The sequence below is a fragment of the Artibeus jamaicensis genome, unplaced genomic scaffold (assembly GCF_021234435.1).
Source record: "Artibeus jamaicensis isolate MK-2021 breed Jamaican fruit bat unplaced genomic scaffold, CSHL_Jam_final contig_1128, whole genome shotgun sequence".
NCBI lineage: Eukaryota > Metazoa > Chordata > Mammalia > Chiroptera > Phyllostomidae > Artibeus > Artibeus jamaicensis.
The window spans coordinates 1-12,211 of NW_026521220.1; the positions used below are offsets into that span (position 1 = coordinate 1).

At 53.6% G+C, this 12,211-nt stretch overlaps 1 gene segment (V, D, J or C); it reads left to right on the forward strand.

The window, feature by feature from the left end:
• The first annotated feature begins 2,078 nt into the window (after window positions 1-2,078).
• Window positions 2,079-2,706, forward strand: LOC119055147 (immunoglobulin lambda variable 4-3-like). The segment is given in 2 exon segments: window positions 2,079-2,268; window positions 2,381-2,706. Coding segments are annotated over 2 exon segments (372 nt in total).
• The last annotated feature ends 9,505 nt before the right edge of the window (window positions 2,707-12,211 follow it).

The following is a 12,211-nucleotide window of genomic DNA, read 5'->3' on the forward strand; positions in this document are numbered from 1 at the left end:
ACACAGCAGGAGGAAGTGAGAGTTTCCATGGTGACTGAGGCCAGAACACACAGGTCCCCTGGGACGGACTAAGATGCAGCTGCAGCAGGTCAGGGTGGGCCTGGAACGTGCCTGTGTGACCGTCCCTCCTAGCACCACCCTGGGAGTGGCTTCACTCCTGTCCACCTGCCATCACAGCTCAGGGACAGTCACCAGAGGAAGGCACCGTCTGTGCAGCACAGAGACCTGCTCTCCTTCATGAAATTTCAATCTCCCTCATGAAAAAGAATGAAATTTCAGAGATAATTGAATAGTTACTCAAGGATTTTAAGGAAATTTGCACTCCATGTGTTCCGGGGTGTGGGAGAATGACTGGACGCGGTAATTGCAGACCAGGAGGACAAACACCACAGCCAAGTCACCACACAGACGTGGAAACTACAGCGTCTGAGACACAATGACCCGTGATGTGACTGACAGCAGGTTCATCTGCGCAGAGAAAAGAGAGGGACAGATGACGTGGAGGAGGAACTGCAGAGAGGACGTGAGACACAGACACAAAACCACACTGAAGACACACACAGAAGTGTCACTGTGCTGGAGGACACGGAGGGTGCTTCATATGAGTGTGATTTCAATCTTTAAAGCAGAAAGGTTTGGTGGAATGTATACAAATTATTTAAGGAAATACTGGCCAAATATGTTCACTTGTTATTCTCCACAAAGGAATATAATTCCCTACCTCACAGGTGCGGAAGGTGGTGAAATCTCCCAGGATGGCACTCACAGGTGACCTCCCAGGTGGTCAGGAGACCACGGCACAGGTGTGAGCACTGGCCAGTGGGTCCCATGGGTCCCTGAGATGTGAGTGTGAGGAGTGGACACCTTGGGGTGGGAGGGCAGAGAGTAGCTGCTGTGGTCCCCTCAGCTGGGGACAGTGGGAGGCGTGTCTCAGGCACGAGACCCGGGTCCCCTCTCCACTGTCCCTCAGACCATCTCTGAGGAGTGAGTCAGAGGTCTGTCTGTCTGCGTACATGAGTCACCACAGGGCTGCACAGTCCCCTCCAAGGGCAAGGCCTCCAGCATTTTGTACATGAACTCACTTCACTGCACCCTCAGCACCACCAGGGGGACAGCTTATGTATTTGTTTGGGACATCAGGTAACAAAAGTGCTGTCTTGAAAATGTAAAATTTTACAGTTTTGTAAACTTAAAAGGCTTCTCTCCCAACACTGACACTTATGGAAACTCAATGGCTCTGACCATGTGAGAAAACAACCCTGACACAAACTGTTAGAGACCCAGCCTGAAATGAACTCTGTCCAGTCCCCTGATGCCAATGCCCCTTTGACATGGGACCCTGTGCCCTCTGTCAGGGAGGGAGCTGTGGGAGGGTCCCCAGGTTTCCCACAGACAGTCCCACGTGTCACTGGGAAGCTCAGGTGACAATACATGAGGACCTGGGCGCTCTTCATAGCAGACTCCTGGGGTACGGCACCCTGTGAAAAGAAAAGAGAGTGGTGACAGGGGTCCTGGGGTGGGGGCCGCAGAGACATGCAGCCCAGAGAGGGGTGAAGCAAGGAGAGGACCTAACACTCATGCTCTGGGTCGGCCTCCTGGATTCAAGTCTTGATTCCTCTTCACTGTCTGGGGGACTCTGGGAAAATCATAACCTCTCAATGACAGCCCCCAGCTCATGAGACAGGAGGAGGGGCTGGACCTTCAGCTCAGGGACGTCGTGGGGTTATTCTGATGTCAGGTTATTTTGACGTCAGGTGAGGGTTGAGTATAAAACCCTCACCAAGGTTAACCATCCTTTAAGTTCTTAGAAATATCCATCTGATGAACTAGCTACACATGTAGGATGATTTCATCCTGTGCACAGCAGGGGGCACTGTGGATTCTCGATTGGGAAACTTTCTGGTTTAGGTGCCCTTGGCTGTGCTCAAGTGCCAAGGGCATGACTGAGATTACTTTGAAGACAGGTCTGTTGTGTAAAATCAATTCTTAACAATGAAACCAACACCTGGACCTTTTTCTGACCTCAGGAAATCACAGGCAAGAAGCTGTTAGGCTCAGGGATCAGACTCTGGCTGAGACAGACAAGCTGAGCAACAGTGAACAGATTTGCATTCAATGCTCCTCCCTCTTGAGCTGCAAGGACAGAGGATAAGACAGGAGCTTAGACAGGCCAGTGCCAGCTGGGCAGCCACAGGGCAGAGCTCCTGGAAGCCTCCCTCGCCATGGACTGGGCTCCCTTCTACCTCCTGCCCTTGGTTTTCTCCACAGGTCAGAGCATCCCTGGACACACAGGGAGCCCGCTTCCCTCCAAGGACAGTTCCACTGGGCATCTGTCCAGTCTGAGTGCATTGGGCATCATCCCTGTGTTTTGTGTCTGCAGGTCTCTGTGCTGATCCTGTGCTGACCCAGCCCCCGTCTGCTTCTGCCTCCCCGGGAGCCTCGGCCAAGCTCACCTGCACCCTCAGCAGTGAGCACAGCAGCTACATCATTGAATGGTATCAGCAGCAGCAGCCAGGGAAGGCCCCTCGGTATTTGATGTATGTTAAGAGTGATGGAAGCCACAGCAAGGGGGTCGGGATCCCCGACCGGTTCTCAGGCTCCAGCTCTGGGGCCGACCGCTACTTGACCATCTCCAACCTCCAGTCTGAGGACGAGGCTGACTATTACTGTGGTGTAGGCTATAGTATTGATGGCCAATACGGTTAAGCCACAGTGACACAGACAAAGGGGAAGTGAGGCCAAAACCTCCCTCCTCCTCTCCCACCTCCTCACTGCTTCTGGCTGACCTGCTCCCTCTCCTTCCCCAGGACCCTGAGACCCTGACTTCATTGGTTGACTGTCCCATCATCCTGCACCTCCTCCTGGGGACACCCCTAAGGAGAGGCAGATGCAGCTCGTAACTTAGGCTGAGCTGACCGAGTCCGTAAGAATCATCTGACCCTTTGCTCCCATCTTGGGGCTCTTCTCAAGGAAGGACAGTGGACCCTGGTGTCCCAGTGGCGACCTTGGAAGTGGGAACAGTGACTATATTGACTCAGGACACCTGTAGTGAAGCAGGAGTGCTGTACGGACTGAGGTTCAGCAGGAAGCATTTGTCCTTCAGTGGAGGCAGGACAGAGACACCTGACCCTGTGATGGGAGCAGAGCTGGGTCTGGGAGGGAAGCGGGTGCCTGTTGGGAGGTCCGCAGCAGGACCCATGAGGGGCACGGCCTGGGCCCCACAGCCGTGCCAGATTCTCAGCCTGTGGTGCCAAGGAGGGCTCCACACGTGCCCACAGGAGTTTTCTAGAGACAGGACAGCACCACGTTCACGGGGGCGGCAGCAGAGCATGGGGGACGGGGACACTGGCGTGAAATACACTGCTCACTGGCAACAAGGCTCAGCCCCGTGGGTGACCCTCAGGACGTACACATGGAAGTTGCCGGTTTCCTGTTACACTAGTTTCCTCCACAACCTTCCTACCAGTGGAAGACAAAGCACCTTTAACACACACCCCAACCTTGGAGTCAACATGGACCAGCCCACTCTCCACAGTAACACTGATTCTAGGACACTGGTCTGAGCTGGCTCAGCTGGGATTTCAGGGCTGGACCCAGTGACTGACTGTGAGATGAAAGTCCAGGAGCTGCCCGTGGCCTCTGTGACCCCCACGAGGCAGGAGGGGAGAAGGTCTCTGGGGAGGTAGTGGACAGGGGGCAGGGCAAGCATGAGGGCATGGACTCAGGGTCAGTCCCGTGGTGACCTCAGTCAGCCAAGGGAGCTGGGTCACGGGGACCTGGATCATGCCCATCCTCCCCTCTCCAGTCAAGGGTTGTTCTCTGCAAGGGGCACAGCGACTCTGTCCCAAACAAGGCTCCCTCGGGCCCTCTAGTGGGTGGAGTGTCCTCCACCACCCCCACTGCAGGACAGTGGGTCGGGAGGACTGTGGGGAATGAAGTTCCAACCCGAGTGTGGACCACACCTTGTCCAGGTCCCCCCGGGGCCTGTGCTGCTGGTAACATGGAAGAAAGTCAGCAGTGGCCTCCATGGACAGACAGAGGGACGACCTGTGTTAGTGACGACAGGGAGTGCAGAGGGAGCAGACCCAGGTCAACTCCTGCTGTGCTTAGATGGTGACCAGCCAGTGAGGCGGCTGCCACTTCACATCTCAGTTCCAAGGGACAAAGGGCCCCGTTTAGGGCACTTCTGGTGGCCCAGGTTGTGCAAGGGTTGGACCTCAGTGAGACCACTGTCAGCACCGTCGTTGGAGAGTACTGCGCCATGGGAAGGACAAATGTCAGTGTCCCCTGGATTGTTCCCCACAGGGATTCACAGACACCAGGGGACTCTGGGACTAAGTCAACGTTCATGTCAAAGGAACTGGTTTCTGGGCTGTTAGCAGGGTCTCAAGAGTGGATGTTAGGCAGGGTCACTGTCACAGGAGGGGAGCTCTGGTACCCAAAGAGCTGTTGACAATTAAACCCAGGGAGCAGCTGAAACCGGTCTCAGAATCCCCACCTGGAGACACTTGAGCGGACACGGCTGGGAGTGCGCTCAGGGGCCTCCTGTCCCCGCTGTCCACTCCCGGGACTCGTCTGCTTCAGCCGCTGGGCTTCTCCCCATTGGTCGCTTTCTGTTGAATTCGGCCAGTACATCTTCACCCTTAAAGGGTTTATCCCTTAAAAACAGCAAAACTGGTGCTTTGAGGCCCTTACTGACTCAGGTGTAAGTTCTGCCTCGGGTGTTGCTGTGGCCGTCTTGCAGGTCAGACCAGTGCCTGCCACCTCCGGCCGCCTCTCCTTGCAGTGTGGTCTCTGAAGACCCCAGGCTTCCTGAATGCACTCTCAGGGAGGGTCTGCCCCAGGTGTCTTCCCCCGCCATGATTTAGTTTTCTTTCTTATTGAGATGCAGTTTAATTTGCATACACTGACATGCTTGTTTTCAGTGAACAGGTCCGTGGGTCCTGACGAAGGCACACAGAGCAGTAACGGCTGCCACCTCAGGATGTTGAACATTCCGCCAGTGCCCATCAAGCCCGCCGGCCCCTGGGCAGTCAGAGCCTCGTCCTGCCCTGACCCCTGACCACTACTGGTCCCTCGTCTGTCCTTAGAAGTGGCTCTTCACACAGAAGTCACACAAATGAGGTTATACAACACAAGGCAGCCCTGTGGCTCTGGTTTCTCTCTGCATAGTCAGCTGAGATCCATCCATGTTGTTGTGTGTTAACAGCTCTTTCCGTTTTCATTGCAATGTGGAAATTCCACCACACAGGTGAGCCCAAGGGCGCTTATCCCTTCCCCAGTTAATGACATTGGGAGTTTCCGGTTTCCACTCTTTGGCAGCTTCACATAAAACCTTTACAACGTTTCCCAGGGGTTGGTGTGGACATTCATCTTCATGTCACTCAGGTAAACACCTGGGAGTGGAATTGCTGGGTCATTGCGTGCATGCGTGTTTCGTTTCACGTGTTCTCACTCAGGTGCAGATTCACGCATCCACTACAGCGGTCAGGACACAGACCATCTCAGCACCGTGGGATCCCTCCTGTTGTCCTTTTGTGACAACACCCACCTCCTCCCTCTGCGGTCACCACCCTTCGCACTCACTGATTCATCCTCCATTTCTACAATCTCGTCTCTGCGGAAATGATGTATGGAAATAAAAATGAAGGCCTACTGTATTTAGCATTTGGGACTTGGCACTTTTCACTCCACCTACTCCCCTGTAGGGTCCTCGAGATTATCGTTGCATGAGAGTCTCCTCGTTTCACTGCTGAGCAGTGTCCCACTGTCCGGGTGACCAAAGTCTGTTTAACTGTCACTGAGGCAGGGCGTCTGGATGGCGCTCACTGGGCAACATCATGCACACGGGTGCTGTGAGCATCATCGTGTAGCTCTGTTAGCATTTGTAGTTAGGTATTAACACAGGAAGGGAGCAAAGGAAATCAGACATCATGAAGCATAATGTACTGGGAAGCTGAATCAAATATTGGGCTTGCCTCACTAGGAAGCTTCACACACTCCCTAGGGGACATTGAATCCCAAAGTGGCAAAAAGGATCATCGTTACTGGTCATCACCCAGAGAGGAATACAAACAGCAGAGGAAATTCCTCTGCTAGATACTTGCCCACTAGAGGCCACAGTGGTGCAGGGGAAGGTCTTACTTTGAGGCACGCTCAGTAGGAACTAAAATGTGACCATAAGGGGGAGATGTCTAGCCTGCAGAAAGGATCAGGTTGGATAAGGGACACACAGCCCTGGAAGATGTAAGAAATGGATTGGTTATGTGGACGACCCAGCCAAAGCCCACAAAAGACTGGGAAGTTGATTGGTTAGTTTGAAAGGCCACTTGGTCCTTCCCAAGCCCCAGTTAACATAACCCCAGCTTAACAAAGAAGTTCTTTCTCTACAGCAACACCTTGGGCCCAGCAGCCATCCATAGCCTGCCAGCTGTGCAGACTCCAAACATGGGCCTAGGCGCACACCTGCCAGAGTGCAGCCAGAAACACAGACTGAGCCAGCTGGGTGAGGACAGTGACAAAGACTGGACTGAACCAATAGCGCAGAAATTTTGGACCTTGGTGTTTGTTTTGGGCTTGAGGAAGGCGAGACTGGACTTTTTCCACAGCAGGATGGGCAAAGATGGGTCTCCCTTACGTGGGTCTCTGAGATGCTTCCCTTGCAGCTCCGTGAAAGAACCCCATTTCCACCGGCCAAAGCTTCTCTGGGAACCTAAGTTGTCACTTCTCCGAAATAAATGCCCAGGAGCACAACTGCTGGGTAGTGTGGTACCCACAGGTCTAGTTTTTTGAGGAGCTGCCAGACTCGTTCCCGAGTGACTGTGCCGTTTCACGTTCCCCGCAGTTGGGCACGAGTGACCCGTGTCTCCAAGTGCACATTCACTGGGTACAGGGTTTCCAATATTTTCCCTGTTCCTTGTTTTTTTTAATCCCCTTTAGAATTATTTGCAAAGCAAAAGATACTTTGATGAGGATTCAGTGTATTCATCATTCCCTTTACAAATCAAGCTCTGGCATCATCAAAGACCTCTCTTGCCTAGCCCTGATGCCAAAGGGTTCTCAGATGATTTCTTTCTCAAACATAGGAAAGGATTGCCTGAGAGGATCATGGGCAATTTCTCTGCATCTGATCAACGAACTCTGGCCTCACGTACACCAGCGTGACCACTGTCTCCACAAGCTTCTGCTTCATTCGTTCCCTGCCCCTCGGTCCCCAAGGGTGATCTCATCGCCAGAGGGAAGGGCTGCGGGTGCTTCCCCGGGCCCACAGAGAAGGCCCAGGACTCGGCCTAAAGGGTGTGTGCAGGTGCCAGGTCAAGGGCCAGCACTGTCTCACTCAACAGCACAGACAGCCCTGGGGAATCTGGGCACACAGGCCCTGTGAATGGGGCCCATGCAGCAGCTCCCTCTAACTGAGCCTTCTTCTTAGCAGGGAGAAGCCCCTCAGCCACAGGAAAGCAGGAAGTAGATTTGCATGAGGATCCCTGCCCCCTCCCAGAGGATAAGAGGGACCCTGAGGCCCCATCCCCAGCTGTGAGCTCAGAGGAAGAGTTTGGGGCAGTTTTACCATGGCCTGGACACTTGTCCTGCTCTCCCTCCTAATTCTCTGCACAGGTGCCGTCCCCTGATTCTGCCTGCAAGCTCAGCCCCCACGAGATCCAAACCAGAACTCAACCCAGGCACTACTCAGGGTAGGACCCCCTGGAAATGAATTCTTTATCCTCAAGCCTTCTCTCCTCTCCTCCCATACAGGTTCTGTGGCCTCCTATGAGCTGACCCAGCCATCCTCAGCATCAGTGGCCTTGGGCGAGACGGCCACAATCACTTGCTCTGGAGATTTAATAGGAAAAAAGTATGCATCTTGGTTCCAGCAGAAGCCAGGCCAGGCCCCTGTGCTGGTCATTTATAAGTTTAGTAAGCGGCCCTCGGGGATCCCTGATCGATTCTCAGGCTCCAACTCGGGGAAGACTGTCACCCTGACCATCAGCGGAGCCCAGGCCCAAGACGAGGCTGACTATCACTGTCAGTCATGGGACAGCAGTGGTAATGCTCACAGTGACACAGACAGATGGGGAAGTGAGACACAAACCCCCTTCCCCATCCGTGTCACACTCTCCTTCAGCCCCAGGCGACATGTAGCTGAGGTCATGCACAGGTTTGGTCCAGATCCCCAGATCTCAGAACCCAGCCTGCTCTGTACAGGGTGGGTCAGGAGTGGATTCAAGCCTGGCAGGATGGGGCTGTCCTGATGTTGTCTGGGTCTGGCTGTGACCTGGGGACTGAGGGTACAGGAAAAAGGAGATAGCCACCCACGGTCATTGTCCCTGCATTTCCTTATGGTGGTCACTGAGGGTGGTCTCCCCTCCCTCACTTCCAGATTTCCTGCACACGCCATTCCCCATCTCACAGTCTGCTCCCAGGGAACCCAGTCCAAGATGCCAGCTATCCCAAAAATGGTCATCAGGGACTGAGGTGGCCTCTGGACACCCACAGAGCTCTGGTTCTCCCCTAAATCCACAATGTCCCCATCCCCAGATAGAGCTGATTGTCCCCTTGTTTTTTACAGAATGAAAGAGAGTGTAACACACTAGGAGCCATGGGGTCTGAGAGAGACAGTGGGAGACTCAGATCCATCCTGAAGGTGATTCCAAGGAAACCGGGGCTGTCGCCTCCTCCTACAAAGTGGTCCAGCGGATGGATACACCATCGTGGTGTGAGCTACCCTGTGGGTGCGGCTTCACTTCTGCCCCCAGAATCTGGCATAAGAAACTCTTCTTTATGCCTACCCTACCCACAAATCTACAGAGAAAATTCTGTGAATACAGTTCCGCTTATCAACATTGACACTTAATAAGCCACCACCATCCACCCCTTGTCACCACAAAACCCACTCAAATCTTCACCACCCACACAATTTTCAAACTGAGGAATATAACGACAGTCATGTTCCCAGCAAACGTGATGAAACTGTCCCATGAACAACCACAAACATGCTCAGCCTTTCCCACGAGAGATACAACCACCTTTTTATCTGCTGGTGTCTCCCAGTTGACGTGATGTTTTCTAACTTACATATTGAGATGTAAAGTTGGCTACTGATAACATGTGACAAGTTAAATAAAAATGGAATGAGACAGGGCAACTGTACAAAAATATATAATTAATAAGTATCCAAAAATACACGTTATTAATGTAAGAAAGAAACACTTGATACTTCTATGGTCCTCATTTCTGCAACCACCCCGTGGGCAGAGCGGGCACCTATAATTACCTTCCCCCACCCACTCCGTATGCCCATTGCCCTCAGCAAATCCCTTATCCAGTCATGATCTTCTGTCAGTTGCACTGACCACACCTTGCTCTAGAAGGTGTTGGTTTATTATCAGTCCTGCAGAGCTGGGGGGTTGTGATTTTAGAACTGTGGTCACAGACACAGGAAGTAAAGGAGGGTCCCCTGCGTTCCATTCACCCTCCTGCTTACCCTTGTTCTGTGGAAGGACCCAATCCTCCCACCCCAGACAACACCCCAATTTTGCCCCATGATTCACTGTCAGGAGGAGTCAGGAGGGGCCACGGAAGAGTCTCAACTGCTAATTTCATGCATCGTGCAGACCATAAAGTATTGGGGATGAGGAGGAGAAGCCTTGCGGTGGCGAGCAGTGTTTGTCCCCTGTCCACCCTCTGATTCCCAGACCCATGACTCCTGCCTGTGGGAGGGAAGACGGGGACACACAGGGGCCTCAGTTCCCCCTGAAACGAGTCGGACCCCAGTGGGAGTTGCGCAGACGCTCACCAGCCCCTGAGGTCCCGAGTCCATCTCCCTTTCTTTACCAACGTCTCTCCAGGGAAGGCTCTGCTCTCACCCTTGTTGCAGACGGACCTCAGCATGGGCGCTGCAGCTCAGCGGTTACACCCAGGGTCAAGGGGACAGACACTGCACGAATTCAGTCTGTTCCATTCCTTCACAAGAGCCGAAGTTCTTAGGGAAAATATCCAGCTGAGTCAGGGAAATATCCAGCAGGAAAATATCCTGCTGACTACATATCCTGTAGTCAGCAAGGAGCCAAAATTCAAAAACAGCCAAAAGAGACCCAGGAAGACCAAACATCTGCCTATAATGAGGAAGGGAGACAAGATACCAGTAGAAGGTGGCAGTGACTGTGCTGTGTCACCCGCACCAGCGTGTCCACTGTGTGCTCCCATGTGCACACTGGCATCTGAGAGTCAGGACTGGTCCCATTCAAACATCTCACCCAGGACACAGTGTCTGGCAGACACAGTGGGGCTGAATCAGTGTTTGCTGGGTGAGCGTCTCCTGTCTCAGTCTTTGGGGCAGATGCCACCAGCGCCCTGTTTTCAACCTGTATTACCGGTGGCATCAGTGAGAGGCACACTCTGAGTCCTCTGTCCCCACAACCACACTCAGAATCACAGCCATCTTAAGACATTATGTCAGAGATGCTTCAGGTGGGCCCGCCCATTCTTCCGCCCAATGAGCCTGCTCGTTCTTTTATGGGTGATCTGAGCCTCTTGTGCCTGGTCTTGAGGCCAGTGGTGTTTATGGAGAGAACAGCAATTCCCCCAGAGACCCTCAGTTTCGGGATCAGGGAGTTACCACCTGAGCAGTGGGTTCAGAGTCTGCACCTGCACAGAGCACACACCTGCTCCCCCTCCAGGCAGCATGGGGAGGCCACCAGGGGGCAGCAGAGACCACCTGGCAAAGCCTCCTGGAGACTGGGAGGGCCTGGGCATGGGAAAATCTACCATGCAAGGCGGGTCATTATAATTTATTTTTTTAATAATCTGTCCATTTGTTAATAATAAAAATAATTTAACTGTGGTAAACAGGGGGTCATTAACCCCAACCTCACACTTGTAGAAACAGCAGTAACTTTTCCACACTCTCACCTCTGACACTGATGACATAACACACTGACTGACTCTCTCAGGTTGGGTTCCTGTAGAACTGGCCTGTTTTTTTAACTCAGGTCTGGGTAGTTCATTCCTGCCCAGCCCACCCCATTCGTGCTAACACTGTAACTGTCACACCTCTTCCGGGACTGGGACTGACCCTGGCACTCGGACACGTGGGGACACTGGGCACAGCATCTGTGACCTGTCCCAGGAGCTGTAACTGACTTAGAAACTGAAAGCAACTCAGGGACTTCAAGTGCTGCATGTGCCCTGAGCAAGGTGGGAATGTCCATCAGGCTCTGATGCTCACACACTGTCACTGGGGTGGGACCCTGCTCAGACCTCAGGCTCATATCGTCACCACTATGTTAACACTCTATAGCGGGTTCAGAATGTGCAGACAGACCTCACCTCTGAGCTCATCTGTGGCCAGGCCAGCACAGGAGTGAGGCCATGAGACAGTCTGGAACGAACATTCTGGTACCAGGAGATGAACCACAATCTCATGGGAATAAGGTGGGGTCTATAGGAACCGCCCCACTCTTCCCAGGGTCTCTCAGGTCGAGCCTCCATCAGGAACCACCCAGCTCCTCAGGCAGCTCCCCTGAGCCCTGGCTGATTTGCATACCCAGCTGCTCTCCCTCCAGCAAGGGGATAAGAGAGGCCTGGGAGGAAAGCTGCCCAGCCTGGGGCCTCAGGGAGCAGAAGCGGGGCACCTCCACCATGGCCTGGACCCCTCTCCTCCTCGGCCTCCTGGCTCACTGCACAGGTGCTGCTCCCAGGCTCCCACTCACCACCAACCCCAGGGATCTGGACAAACCTGACCCTGACTCTGAGCTCAGCAGGGCACTGCCTGTGGGGTCCAGATGTCCCAGGCCCTCCACTGCAGGAGGGGGGATGGGGTTCAGTACCTTCCTCTGTGCTCACTGGTCTGAGTGAGCCAGGGTGGATGCAACTGCCAGGAGAAAGGGACAGGAGGGTCTTCATTTCCTCACAGGCTTCATGGGTCAGCTGGACCCCTGGGCTACTAGGGCTGAGACTGATGGCCCAGAGAGTCCCTGTAGATCTCTCCAAGAAGGGCAGGCGAGAGTCTCCTGGGAAGGGGTCCTTCGTCCTTAAACCCACCGTCCTTTCTTCTCTTGCAGGCTCTGTGTCCTCCTATGAGCTGACACAGCCTCCTCAGTGTTGGTGCAGCCAGGACAGACATCCAAAATCACGTGTGGGGGACACATCATTGGCTGTTATTATGTGCCCTGGTACCAGCAGAAGCCAGACCAGTCCCCTGTGCTGGTCATTT